A 14,340-nucleotide genomic window follows, 5' to 3' on the forward strand; every position below is an offset into this window, starting at 1 on the left:
GAATAATTAGTTCACATAGCCATGTGTTGTAGCGCGATGCACTACTGGGTCGCGCGCGCATCAAATAATGCTTCTCGCAACCACAGATCTGAGATCGGCGAGATGCGAAGGATTGACATCGTGAATCAAAGCCATGTGTATACGCGTACTGCGTGACGCGCTTGTTTCGCGCGCTACTGCAAGCGAGAGGGAGCTCTGGTTAGAGCAAAGTAATTAGTGTCAAAGAGTTGAAATTAATGGAAATTTTTTGTTAATTCTGCCAAAATTTCCTTGTAGGTTTATAACCTACCAGGACGCGCGCCAAGTTGCGAGAAGCATTATTGGATGCGCGCGCGCGACCCAGTAGTGCATCGCGCTACAAGACTCGTCGACGGTCCTGTATAGTGTATATGTAATAAAATATATGGAACAGATATTTTACGAGTATCACCCGTTAAAAATTTCCGGACGTCCGGATTTTCAGAAACCACCCCTCCTTTTGACGGATGTTACTCGTCTAAATTTCGTCGAAGTAGCGCGCGCCGCTTTCTTCTCGATGGCACGTGCTACGAAGTAGCGCGCGCCGGGCCAAATCATTAACAATGGTCAACCCTCCCTCTGTCAAACGTCCTAAGTTAAATTTAATTGGAGGACTTTGCCGCTTCGACATGGAATTGAAGGGTTGACATCGTCAATCAAGTCCTAAGTGCTAAGTAGATGGCCACGTTATCCAGATTGGTAGTCTCTTTGCTCTTGCTCTGTTCCCTTTGCTAGAAGCTCGAAAAAAGCGCCGCGCATTGTATTGGGATAGGCGCGCCTGGTAAGAATAAAATAACACGCGGTGAGGCACACTACGACTTCTACTTCTAGTTCTATACACTATAAGTATACAGGGTGTGTAGTGTGTACGATGTTTATTCTTACCGCCAGTGTTGGGCCGCACCAATAAAGATAATCCCACTCTACCGTACTGAAGAAGACGCGACTCAATGACTCAGCTCAGACAAGGTTTCATTATACCTTATTTAGCGTTTTTCTACCTAACCAGCCTGTTAATATCCTTGACGAGATGAGCAAACCTTTAAAATCATATTACTGCAGGTTTAACTTGATATAAATTTTCACATATTACGTAATCAGCCGAGGGGGGTTTCCAAATGATTACGCTAGCGTAGGAAGCCCACAGCAGAAAGCTTTTAACAAAACCAAAAACGAAAAGTTGTATTTTCAAAAATTTGTCCCATTTTCAAATATGAAATTTTCTGAACAAAAATTTGACAGATTGGATGACATTTTTTCCCAGAAACCAATTAGTCAGTATGAAACCAAATTGGGGTACTGGAAGTTAAAATCCCGAATCACGAATAAAATTGTAAAATCATATAATTGTCCCAATCTGTCCTATTTTCAGTTTCTGAAGATGAAATTTCCAGGAACGAAATTTTACAGTTTTGACTGAATTTCTCACCCATAACCAATTAGTAAGTCAACCATAGGTGGCATATGACACTATTGAGGTGCTGGAAGTTTGATTTCGGTCGTTGGACGCCCACAGCAGAAAGCTTAAAACAAAACGAAAAATTTTCCAATTTTTGTCCCATTTTCAAATTTATGGTATTTTCTGAACACAAATAGAATTTTGCCCAGTGACCAATTAGTCAGTTGACTGAGAATGGTATGAGACCAAATCGAGGTACTGGAAGTCTAAATCCCGAAGAGAATGGTAAAATCGCATTATTGCTTAAGTCTAACCTAGGGAAAATCAATGTCATTATTACTATGGATGCAAGGACTGTCTGGAATTCTGCGAAGAAAAAGCTGGCACCGTCCGATCAGGTGAGCATACATGATATAGTAATTCTGTAATTCTAGTTAGCAAACCTAACCAGCCGAAACTGACCCCCCCACCATTGACCATCCGACAATTGACCCCCGACAATATAATTTAATACAATTAACCCTAACCCTAACCCGATCAATTGACCCCTGTGTAATTACATGAGTGGTCAATTGTCGGGGGGTCAATTGTTGTACTGAACCCTAGATTTCGCGACAATTGACCCCAGTGTAATAACATAGGGGTCAATTGTCGCGTCGGGGGGTTAATTGTCGGGGGGTCAATTGTCGGGGGTCAATTGTCGGGGGGTCAATTGTCGGTGGTCAATTGTCGGGGGGTCAATTGTCGGGGGTCAATTGTCGGGGGGTCAATTGTCGGGGGTCAATTGTCGCGGTACCCCAAAACTATAGTATAAAACAGCACTTCGACTTAAGGGTTGGATCCCTGTACCTGTCCCTCTCTTTTTGCAGAAATACTTAAAGTAACGTACAAATTGATTACAATTGTTTCGTAAAACTAAAAGATTAAAAAGATAATAAATTAAATGCACTCAATTACATAAAAAGTTAAAATAGACCCCGGCTACAATTGTAAAAAGTGAATCTATCTGTCAAATATCAGTTCTCGAGGCTTGGGTTGTCTCCTATGATAGGGTTTGTGAAGTAGCTTGAATATTCCCGTTCCAATGTTCATAGGGAGTCCCATTATGATGCACTCAGACACTCCGCTGATCTGAATTAGAATTGTGTTAGGTATTTAGTTGAATGCCTAGTTTATTAAATAATTAATTAGGGTACCTAACCAATGATAATATTACTTTACTGCTTAAAAACACGAAAATTTTACGAAAATTTATCCTTCGTTGAAACCAAATTCAGCCCGCATTATTGAGTTGAATACTCGGTTGTAGAAAAGGGATATGCACTGCACTCTGCAGCTATAATAGACGTCAAAAGTGAACCTTCAAGAGAATGCGACCCAATAGAAATCGTATATTGTTTTGATTGTGTAATCCTGCATGTGCTGTTTAAGAATATAATATCGTGACTTGAAAGTCATGTTTATATCAGTATAACTATAAGCAACATTTATTTGGACCTTTGGTAAACAATGAAACATACTCTTGAGCTATAAAGTAAAACAAATAATTTTAAAATCAAAAAGTTATTCTTCTTCTTTAACATTCTCCAAACTGTTCATTCCTCCCATTTGTAGAAGGCCTCAGGAGCGTGAGTAGATTCTTTAGTGTGAAGTTGAAACACCACACTAATGAACCTTACGTTACACCTGCCCCGGCTACTGGAACCAAACTTCTGGACAAAGGACCCAACACGAACCTCGTATCTATCAGACAACTGCTCGTACTCGTACTGCCGGTACCCTTGAGAGTCACAATCACCTCGCTGACTGTCTGAGAACTGGTTGCCAAAGTAGCGATCTCCGCCGAACCAGGCCTGGTTTCCAGCTCCCTTACAGAAAAGGTTGAACTTATTGTGATTCAGACCATCTACAATCAGCTCGATGTGACCTGTTTGACCATTGTTGTAGGTGTACAGCTTGATCCTCTCGGAAGCGTCCTTAAGTAAGCATTTCACCTTCAGCCTAAGTTTCTTAAAAGAAGACGGTGCTTTCACATTTGCGAAGTTGGTAACTTTTGTCCAAGGGTTTTTTATTTTTTTGAGTGTTGGGTATTTAACATAATTCGCTATCTTGCAAATACTTGGCTTCTCGCGTGCCATACGTACGTATCCTTCCTCGCCCCATCCTGATCCCCAACTGTTCTTAACCTTCCAGAATCCGGCTTCATATCCCACCACCGTTACAGCGTGATTAACTCCCTTGGGAGTGTTGCAACCATCATACGAGCCGTGTTTATAGCTGAATAAGTCATCCTCTACTGTTATAGCGACTGCAGGTACATACTGAGCAGTAGCTGCAGCTAAGTTATTATCACCGGACACACTTCCGTATCCCAGGTATTGAACGTCATATGCTCCGTTTCTCTTGCCAGAGTAATTGCATGCTCCATCCTTGCCTTTGTAAGGGATCTCACTCAGAAGACCCAATCGTCCTGTATTCTGAATGTAACCCCATGCTTGCTGATACCACCCACCTTTGCATCCATCCCTAGGATCTGAGTAGGTACAATCGAGAAGCTCCTGCTCAGCAAATGTCTTCAGATTCTTTGTTGCGATGGCATAGGAACCTTCGAATGAAGCAGCTGCAGCAAAAGCCCAACATGATTTACATGACCCACATCCGCCTTGGTTCTTTACATTGGTCACGTGATTTAGTGACGTGTGGTCGATGGAGGCAGGGGCAGCTGTTAGAGCAGAGAAGGGTGCTTCTGAAACGGGCAAGTTGAGGATCTCAGTTACATTTCCTAGTCCTAGGAACTGCTTTCTTTCAGCGTCAGTCAGCGCAGTAAACTCATTTACACCAGCCTCCCACGTCTTGTCAGGAAGAGAATTGTGAGCCTCTATCTCCTTGGCATGCAGCCGGAACAGACCTAGACGGAGCTTCAACTCAGGTCCAGAATATTTGGAGGTGAGGAAATTAGGAAAGCCTCCCGAGGGGGCAGAAAGAGCCACACCCACTAATGCTATGAGCAGAAAAGTCATGGTTCTTCGAAAAGTGTGAGTATGAACGCTTTGGAGGGGATACTTATACGTCTGTGACACCTGCCACGGTAAAATTTCGCGACTTTGTTGCTGGGGTCTCTCGAACCTGTCCTTTGTTTTGAAGAATTAGAACAAAAGTTTATGAATCAACACGTCTAGTGCCAATTTTCTGTAAAACCAACACTTGATTTATGAGAAAAAACATGGGATTATAACTATGTTTATAAGATTATAGCTCACAGTAAATATTCTCCGTAATTTCCAGTCCTTTAATAAAATTCACTGAACTATTCAGCGCATAAAGGTGTTTATTCAGCTACTAATTACAACGTAGAGTTTGTAAGAGAATTACAACTCCGAATTAAGGTACAAGACTTAACTCTCTTAACTGCAAGAATACAGCTGGTCTGCTGTAGTAAGACGGTGAACAATGAACCTGGCCCATAACTAAGGCAGCCTCCTTTTAATTTCTTTCCACAAGAGGTCTTTAACTGCTCGATGAATACACAGTGAAAATATGGCCGTATTCTTAATAAACATATGTTTTGAGGCGTAAAAAAAACTGAATTAAAGAAACGAGAAAAATGAATAGTGACCACAAAATGCATATTTGTGGCTGAAATTTCCCCAGAGATTTCACAGATTTATCAATCTATGAAATCTCTGGGGAAATTTGGATTTCAATAAATTCAAAATTCGAGGGCGTCGCCCGAGAGCCACATCTGTGCCATATTCGTGGCCATCAGAATTTATAGTACACAAGATGAAAAGGTGAAGCAAAGTACAATCATAGGAGCATCACTCCTAGATTATGTACGGGCAGTTTCGATAGTGGATCACTTTTAGAGTTTAAAGTACCATTTTTACACTCTGAGGAGCATCCGGCAGGCGGCATCGTACTGCAGTTTAGGAGTTAATGCCCAGCTAGCTTTTAGTGTTATAGTTATATCATGTTCAGACTAGTAAGCTTTTGTGATCTCAGATCTGCGTTCACCAAGCTGGCAGATAGATCAATGAGAAAACGTATACCAGCTCTTTTTAATATGTTTTTGGGCAGCGCACGCTGTAGCTTTGATAGCTTACTTTCAAGCTACGCGCGTTTGTTACGTGCGCGTTATAAAATCAATAGCACTCATTGCTTTAATTAATTGGAAAACGCCGCGGCGTACAAAAACAAAAACGATTGACAGTGACCGGCTCTTACCTTGTCGTTTAGGCCGTGGTAGGAGGCATCAAACAGGTGATCAGTGGTAGCTTCAAAGGACGCCAAATGTAGTACACTCTCCTTCATCTTATCAAGACCAAAACGAGTATTACCGAGCACCTGAAACATTAGTCAATCAGATCTATTAATCTCTAAAATAGCATTTTTCTCCAGGGCGCCGAATAATACAGCAAAATAAGAGAAAGAAATTGGAAAACATCAAAAGCGCAGATGCACGCACGTTTTACACAGTTTCCATAGAGACTCATCCCCGCACTTACCGTTTGCACGTGCATTCTACAAATAATACGTTCTACATTATCTTTTGTACCTAATCATAATGACAAACAATGTCAGGGGATCCTAGTTTGTCATTAGTGGTTGAAGCTAAGAAATGCAAGTACACGCTCATCCCCAAGAAGGTAACCTGCGATGAAGTTCTCCAAATTTGGATCACGGCCTCCCACTTCATCATAAGACGGTTAATCGATCGAAAAGCTGTTAACCTCCCGGGAATTGGGCTTTTTTCCGTTCTCAGAAAGAAAATAGACGTCGGAAATAATGGAAAGCTATGGGTTCACCGACCTATCTTTATATTGTCGGAGAAGTTCGCCCAAACACACCGTGTTACCTACACCAAATACCAGTCAGCCGGTGAAATACCAGTAATACAACTGAATTATGCGATGCTAGCGATAGAGGCAGGCTTTGAAAGGGATTTGGTTGAAGTTTGTATAAAGGAGATGATTGGGGCTTTCGCGAGGACCGTCAGTTCAAGCAGAAAAGGAGAGTTGACCTTCAGAGATGTGGGAAAACTCGTTATCAAGGATGGTAAAGCGAAGATGAAATTCCATACGGATTTCTTGAAAGCAATAGGAGGATCACGTCCCATCAGCTTGAGTCCACTGCCACTTGGTCGGCCTCGGACCTCGGATACGTTTATTTCACGAGATTCTGTTATGACCGACTCTTCATCGGGCTCTTTTAAATTGGTGCTCCCCAAAATTGCAACCAATGAAGGAGAATATGATAGACCAGTGTCAGTGATTAGCAATCATGATGGTCGATTACTTTTGTCACCTCTAGATGTCTTGCCAGAAGAGGATAACCTGGTTTGTCGATTGATTTCATACTTACTATGATTGTACTTTCATGCCACAGAAATTAATACTCGAGTGATCGTTACATCATCTATTTTCGAACCGTTAAAACAAATAATCACAGGAGATCCCCACGGACGTAGAGATAGATGAAATGACGGGAAATATGTGTCATCATGCAACACAAGAAGATCACTTAGACGGTAATTCGTATATTAACCAGTCAGGCTCTGAAATTCTGCTAGCACCTGTGTCCAGCGTTAATGTTGCTTCACCACTTCACAAATGTGGTGAGAACAAAAGAGTCAAAACAGATCTCAAACCCTCTAATTTAATATGCCGAAATACGAAAGAGGAAGCCAAGGACGGAATTGTTCCTGAAAAAAGCGTGCACTTTCATGAAGATGCCGAGAGAAATTTGAATGCAGAACAAGTTAAATGCGATTGTAATCACCAATGCGGTCAAGAGTTGTGTTACTTGTGTCATCAGAGGCAACGGCGAAACATTCCTATCACTTTTGAGACTGAAAAGGTTCGATAAACACTAGCATATATTCATAACACATGCATGGCAAGCTTAAATTCTCGCTTAATGCTTGCAGGTTATTTGAAGCTTTGATAGAAATCATGTGCACGAATATGGCATGATACAAATTTCATTTCAGAAGAGAGACGAGCAGGAGCAAGACCGTGTTTTACAGAAGTATCAGCAACTCAAGGACCAGAAGTTTAACGAGAAAGAGAACAAACACCTACAATACGAGCGTCAACTGAGCAGAGAAGTCGCTCAATTCAATTTAACCGCATCAGAAACTTTAAAATCCGAGCAAGCTCTCCCGAAAAAGTTTCACCACTCCTACATCTTCCTGAACCGGAGCGACTCACCTTATTGGTACAAGCTGCGTGATCAGTACAGCGAGTCTCTGGGAGAGCAGCTGTGCAACAAAACGGAACGTCTCAGGAAACTAAAAGATGAAACAGACAGACTGGAACAAGAAGAGCAGAGATATCTGGCCGCGGAGTTGGCAGCGACAAGAAAACAACAGCTCATGAACAAAGCCTTGTCCACTAAAAAGTACGAATCTGCTCTTCATACCCAGATTATGAACAAACCATTTCAACTTCCAAAAGCGCTGCCCGATTCAGATGGATCTGTTTTTGGTAAACTTGACACGACAAAAGAGAAATTAGCGGCTAAGAGAAACAGAGCAAAAGACGTGCTAAACCATCAGCTAAAAACCACAAAGGAGAAAAAGGAGAAATCACGGTTGACGAAGGAGCAGAATAGGAAACACGAAATGGATGTATTGAACAGAACGACAAAGGAGCTCCGAGAGGAAACCTGTAGGCGTCACGTGATAACCAAAGGAGTTAGAAATTCGCTTGAAAGGAGCTGGACCAGCCAACACACGGAGAAGAAAAGACAGGATAAACTGGATAAAAAACATCAGATGACGGCTGGTTTGCTACTGCTAGATCAGTGTAAGAAGTATAAGAGATGTGACCAGTGTCAGAGGAACTGTGAGAATATTGGAGTAACTAATGTGTGGCCAGAGAGCCGATATCTATCCGGATCCAGACTCATGATTTGATTTTAAGATGCAAAAACTCGTCTTTGATATATTTTGGTTTTTATGATAATTCTAGAAATAAATGCTTTAAAATTGATTCTAATTACAATGAGTTTACCAACCTGCCCGACGTAAGTCATGATGTCACTGAGCAAGTTGACGTGTCGAATGTCAATGCTCATTCCGTGACTATTCATCGTGTACACGATCTCCGATATGATTACTGAGCGAGCTGCCTCAATTCCTAGTGTCTTGGCAACCTGATAAGAAATAGACGATCATTATTTTAATAGCTCCAACTCAAAGCAATTCCGTCTCAGTGAAATTGTTATAAACTCGTTCATCATGAAAGCCGGAGCCGGTGTCTTAAACAATCATTCCTGTTTCGTGAAGCTCGAGCTCAACAAAGCCCGTTGTCTTCGCTAGCTCAAACTCACGACAAACAAAATATTGGGATGCACAAAATATTGAGATGCACACATTTTTGTCATCTCACCAACTTCTAATCATGTAACATTCCCATACCTCGAGTATGTGATTACTGGTAGTTTTCTTCCAGTCGACCCCACGTGTCACCATCACTTCGTTCAAACTCCTGCTCTCTACTAACAACTTGTACGTGTTATCTGTTGCTTCCTGGGACACACTTTATTTAGTGAGACGGCAAACTGGGTCACACTTGGGACAGACAGGGTCACACTTAATTTAGTGAAACGATAAACTGGGACAGACTTAATTTAATGAAACGGTTAACTGGGTCACACTTTATTAAGTGAAACGGTAAATTAGGGTTCACAATTCTAGTATCTAGAAGATAATAAGATTACCAGTTTCTTCAAAACAATCATAACCAAGTTGACAAAGAAAATAATGGCGTCTGTATCGATTAACAAAGACAGCCTTGATAAATTACAAATTCCAAATAGCAAACTTAAGCATGATATCATACAGTGAGCAGCACATGATTATATTCAATTATGATTCGATATGCTTATGAATAATAGGCTTGAACATTATTCCTTTGATTCAGTAACAATTTTCGATTCACCGCGCCCGTGTAAAATGTAATAATTACGTTTAAATATTTTCGACTATAAAGTAGCTGCTCGTTATTTCATATAGTATCAATTGTCCTGTGATACAAAGATTAAGCGCAACATTCAACAAAATCAAGTGCATAATTACTTTTCGTCTTGCTTTCATTCCCCGTATATCTAGGCTTCACTTAACCTTGTAAATTTATACCTTGTGAATAATAGCGCGATTGACTGTAGGGATTCCTTTGACTACGATGGCGGGCAGTATCTTCTTTATTTGCTGTATAAGAGAGTAGAGTGTTTCTGTTGATTGCTTTGTTTTGTTTTTAGTACCGCCAGAGGGTGGGTACACCTGAAAAACGGGTTATTTACTGATTTGTTACAGTGATGGCTCCAATTTCTGGAAATTAACTAAATAATAATAAAATTTGTGATAAACCGTCCTGACGAAGGATTACTCCAATCTCAGAACGGAACTCACCGCAAGACTAGTAGCGTTGTTAATCCTAACATCAGACGAAGTCAACTTCACTTTGCTGTTCTTGATGATACTCTTCATAACGGTGTGAGCGGTTATCTCCAGCTTTAACATCCGTATTCTCTGCACGTGCAGTTTCACGAAAATGTAGCAGTCTTGCGGCAGGAACACCTGAGGTTGACGGGGATTATCTCATGATATCTAATACGGAGAATTATGAGATAAAATCTCACCACTTCCTCTATTTCATTGTTCATTAAATTTTTGAGAGTTGGCAACTTGGTTAGCATGTGAAACAGACAAGTAAAGATCACTAAACCTCCTCGATGTACTCAGAAATCTCTCCCAGTAGTGTTTTCTCAATCCGTCCCTTAACAATCCGAGCTGAGTCAATACTTGTGGCAACTTCCAGTGGAGCAGTGATTATAGGGGTCCTGGAAAGTACTACCGTCAAACAAATTCGTTATAATTTAGTTACAGTTTAGTTAAAATTTATTTACAATTTAGTTACAATTTAGTTAAAATTTATTTACAATTTAGTTACACTTACAGTTTAGTTAAAATTTATTTACAACTTCGTTACAATTTAATTACAGTTTAGTTAAAATTCATTTACAATTTAGTTACAATTTATTAATTATTTACAATTTAGTTACAATTTATATACAACTAGCGTACAATGCAGATTCCAAAAGTGTTGTACTCTCGTACAACACTAAAATGTACACATTTTATTCTTATTAATCTATTATTTCTCCTTATGATAGCTTGGTCTAAATGTCCTATTGTTTCTAACGTCATTTCACACGGTTAGCAAGCAGAGTCCACCTTATAGCTGGTTGACATGCTTAATTTTAAGCTAATTATTGGATAGGTTCTGCCCGCATGATATTATTAGTTTTACGATTACATCACGTGATATGTGAGTCACGTGATATGTGGGTCACGTGATTAAGATTTCTTATAGAAAGTTTTAGAGATTGTTTTTGGATTCGATTGGATTCTACACCGATTCTATTTTGTTGCTAGTTTGATTCTCGGTTGAATGCGATTGTGAACGCTACTACATTATATTCGTTAACTTGACATTTCTTTAGTAGTTATAAAGTTTATAGTGCTGTATTCTATTTTGAGAATGGTTTCAGTTCAAATTCTAGAGGTCCCTATCAAAACCTAACTATAGTTACTCTTCTGTCAACTATGGTCTACATAAATGGTTATTCGAATCGGACAAAAACAACCGAGTTATGAGCCAGAGGTTATACTCATTTGTGGGCATTCGGGCAACCAAATTTTATAACGTTCATAATATTGTATAATATAAATAAATGACAAATTTTGCATTAATTTGCATCTTTGGCAGTCGTAACATTATTTTGTGACCACCTTGTATTGTATCTTCATACGAATGATAATGATTTACATTCTTATATAGCCTACGTCACAAGCGTTGAGGGGTAATAATTTGAAGCCCTATATATCGAAGATGACCGTGAAACCTGATCTTAACAAAGACTTCACTTACTTCTTGAAAAACACTGAATTTTATGATTCACATCGTCACAGAATCAGAAGAAATGCAGTGCGGTGTTATTGGCCCAACACAGTGCTACGCTTAGAGAGGCTATTAAAGAAGATAACGAATTGTTCCTAAATGAAAATATGCATGTGAGCGAATGTCTGTCAGTTCTTTACGGCGGCTCCGTGATGATCACTAAGGAGAACTTTCAGGATATCCTAAATTTTATGGTGGCTTTCGACATTCCTGCACCCCAAAAAAGGTTTTAAGTGGTGTTCCCCAGGGAAGCGTTTTGGGGCCGCTTCTCTTTATCTTGTTCATCAATGATCTAGAACAAGTATAGTAGTGGACTCATCTAGGGTGAGTTTTTTCGCCGATGATACTAGAGTCTCCAAACAGATTGGCTATTTTGAAGACTGTCAGTTGTTACAAGAAGATATCTATAAGATTCTTGACTGGTCACGTAGCAACAACATGAAGCTTCACGAGCAGAAGTTCGAGCTGTTAAATCACCTTCATAACAGTAAGAGCTCATTCCCCGAACTACCCTTCTTTGCCGAAACACTGCGTTACAAAGTATCCAGTCAGGACATACTTTATCCTGTCGAAAACGTCCGAGATCTTGGAGTTATGGTTTCAAGTGATCTTAGCTGGTCGACACACATCGGCAACATGGTACCCAAAGCAAGGAGCACGCTATCCTGGGTATTCAGTGTGTTCAAAACTCGCGACAAGACCGTAATGACTACTCTCTACAAGTCACTAGTAAGAAGTTTACTAGAGTATTGCTGCCCACTCTGGAGCCCTACCAAGGTGACTGAAATACAGCTGATAGAGGGGGTGCAAAGAACTTTCACCAGTCGTATTGGCGGTCTTCAACATCTCAACTATTGGGAAAGACTCGTACAGCTTAAATTAATGTCTCTACAGCGCAGACGGGATAGGTATATCATCCTAGGATGATGTGGAAGATTCTCCATAATGTGGTACCAAACTGTTGTGATATCAAGTTCAAGGTGACCCCAAGACACGGGGATGTAGCTGTCATACCCTCATTGTCAAAGTCAAGTTCCTTACGCAACCAGTCACTGTACGACAGGTCTTTTGCAGTTCAAGGACCGAAGCTGTGGAACAAAGTGCCTCACACAGTAAAGGCTGATTCATCCTTTGACATGTTTAAGTGTAGTTTGTCGAACTTTCTTGCTTTGATACCGGACAACCCTTCGGTCGCCGGCTACAGCTGCAGTTGGTCAAACTCACTGGTCGACTACTCGCCATCCAGGTGGTCAGATATCTGATGACCCTTCCGGCTCCACGGATAAACTCAACGAAGTAACGAAGTAAGTAAAGTTCTGGATTGGATGGCTGAAACTAGATCGACTTTGGACGACTCCAGTTTGTTAATCAATGGTTTTATGACTGCCGCCAATGCCTGTGGTAACGGACCACCAGAGTGTGTTGGTTCAGAAGAATCTCTTAAAGAACAGATTTACCGACCTTGTAGGCTGTTGTTTGTAAAACACCTATTTACAATGATTCATCCTGGAGGCAATGATTCAAAGTATCAAAACCTTAACAGTGCTATAAAGTATGTTATTTCAGAGGTTAAGGACAAGAAGGAATTGCTGGTCCTGCTGATGCATCAAGATCTTATCCTTGACTATCTTTCGTCGATCATAACACTCATAGACGAGACCAGTTACAACATCTTCTTTGATTCCCTTGATAGACCTAAAATTTCAAATGCGATGTCTTTCTCCACCCGTACACAATTTGGAGAACTATTTGACAAACTTTGAAAACAGTACATTGAAAGAGCACAAGCAGTTAAACAAATATAAGATGAAGATTCACGATAAAATTATTTTTGTTCAGTTATTGAAGTTCATGAAAGAGAGGCTGTCTTTACTCTTGCTGGAAGGCATTTGATGCAGATTATCTGCATCGGCATTTAGTGGGTAAGCAACTCTATGAACACATTTTCAAATGACCACACGTACATTTATCGTAAGCCATTAAAATAGAAAGGAAGAGAAACAATTGAAACGATTACATTTTTATCCGGACCTGGGAAAGCTTTGGTCAATTACGAAACTGCGTTCAAGATGATTAATATATTTGTTATAGAGATGATTTCCTGCACTTTCTGTAATATTTACGTTTTACTAAGATAAATTACTTTACTTTTTTAAACGAAGATTTTCATTTCATTTTAATCGCCGTTTACAACTTAACTGACAAATCAACGGACAAATTGCAAAAACAGCACGGAAGCTGTAATTGTCAACACAGATTACTGTTCTAGTATATACCAAGGTGTTAAACGTTCAGTCGTTCTAATACAGATGGATTATTTAAAGTTAAGTAATTCAAAGATTTTAATATCGAGGTTTCATAACAAAACGGACTTGCTTGGTCTCTTGTTCTTTCATTTTTGCAACAAGTATCATGCAAACGGAATGTTTTCAATATCAGTATTCAGTAAAACTGAATGGTTGGTTAGTGTAAATATTAGAGATGGCGCCCTTGTGACTAGATTACTTAACTGTTATCTAAGTTATTAAATAAAATAAGTATAACTAAGTAACTAACTTAGTACCTGATTCAGTTACTAAGTAACGAAGAATTATTTAGCGAACAGCACGTTTGAGCAGCATACTTTTAGGATTGAAACCCAAAGTAACTGAAGCTACTACTAAGCTAATTCTACTTCTTTTTCTACTACTGAAGATTTAAAGCTTTAAAACAGCTCGTCTCTTCGAGTAGCCTGGCTACAATCAGCACAGTCGGCATAAAACAAGGCAGAGAGGAGTTCACTAAAGTGTTCATACTGTTACGTAGTCTTGCGTGATGCTGTGCTGCTGTGTGTAGCTTGATTGTGGGTTACTTCTCACACGGATATAATATATATAGTGGAGATGTGGCTACTATTTGTGGCTAATATTTGCAGCCGCAACTCATTTCGCTTTGCTCGTTTATCTGATAAAATCGTAT

General features: G+C 40.0%; 3 protein-coding genes across 3 annotated transcripts in view; 1 reads left to right on the forward strand and 2 right to left on the reverse strand.

Annotated features, from left to right (window-relative positions):
• Window positions 1-2,310: 2,310 nt before the first annotated feature.
• LOC134812873 (DNA-directed RNA polymerase III subunit RPC1-like) overlaps window positions 2,311-14,340 on the reverse strand; it is a 31,850-nt gene continuing 19,820 nt past the window's right edge. The window contains exons 18-24 of the mRNA XM_063820476.1: window positions 10,147-10,261; window positions 9,831-9,998; window positions 9,558-9,701; window positions 8,838-8,948; window positions 8,435-8,572; window positions 5,642-5,761; window positions 2,311-2,548 (exon numbers count right to left, since the gene is read on the reverse strand). Coding sequence (XP_063676546.1) covers window positions 2,420-2,548; window positions 5,642-5,761; window positions 8,435-8,572; window positions 8,838-8,948; window positions 9,558-9,701; window positions 9,831-9,998; window positions 10,147-10,261 — 925 coding nt within the window. The 3' untranslated portion in view covers window positions 2,311-2,419. The remainder of the gene's footprint in view (window positions 2,549-5,641; window positions 5,762-8,434; window positions 8,573-8,837; window positions 8,949-9,557; window positions 9,702-9,830; window positions 9,999-10,146; window positions 10,262-14,340) is intronic.
• On the reverse strand, window positions 2,952-4,452 carry LOC134812892 (uncharacterized). Its single transcript, XM_063820497.1, has one exon. The coding sequence runs from the start codon at window positions 4,435-4,437 to the stop codon at window positions 3,013-3,015; it is 1,425 nt and encodes a 474-aa protein (XP_063676567.1). The 5' UTR covers window positions 4,438-4,452; the 3' UTR covers window positions 2,952-3,012.
• On the forward strand, window positions 5,926-8,362 carry LOC134823009 (coiled-coil domain-containing protein 81-like). Its single transcript, XM_063834318.1, has 3 exons — window positions 5,926-6,753; window positions 6,866-7,273; window positions 7,407-8,362. The coding sequence occupies exons 1-3, from the start codon at window positions 5,992-5,994 to the stop codon at window positions 8,331-8,333; spliced, it is 2,097 nt and encodes a 698-aa protein (XP_063690388.1). The 5' UTR covers window positions 5,926-5,991; the 3' UTR covers window positions 8,334-8,362.

This window comes from Bolinopsis microptera, chromosome 1 (assembly GCF_026151205.1).
Source record: "Bolinopsis microptera isolate Bmic1 chromosome 1, MBARI_Bmic_1.0, whole genome shotgun sequence".
NCBI lineage: Eukaryota > Metazoa > Ctenophora > Tentaculata > Lobata > Bolinopsidae > Bolinopsis > Bolinopsis microptera.

Excerpts from the sequence above, each read along its gene's own strand:
- LOC134812892 (XM_063820497.1), bottom strand. The coding sequence starts at position 4,437 with ATGACTTTTCTGCTCATAGCATTAGTGGGTGTGGCTCTTTCTGCCCCC.
- LOC134823009 (XM_063834318.1), top strand. The coding sequence starts at position 5,992 with ATGTCAGGGGATCCTAGTTTGTCATTAGTGGTTGAAGCTAAGAAATGC. Across the intron at positions 6,754-6,865 it reads TGCCAGAAGAGGATAACCTG|GAGATCCCCACGGACGTAGA; the intron begins GTTTGTCGATTG and ends AAATAATCACAG. Across the intron at positions 7,274-7,406 it reads TCACTTTTGAGACTGAAAAG|AAGAGAGACGAGCAGGAGCA; the intron begins GTTCGATAAACA and ends ATTTCATTTCAG.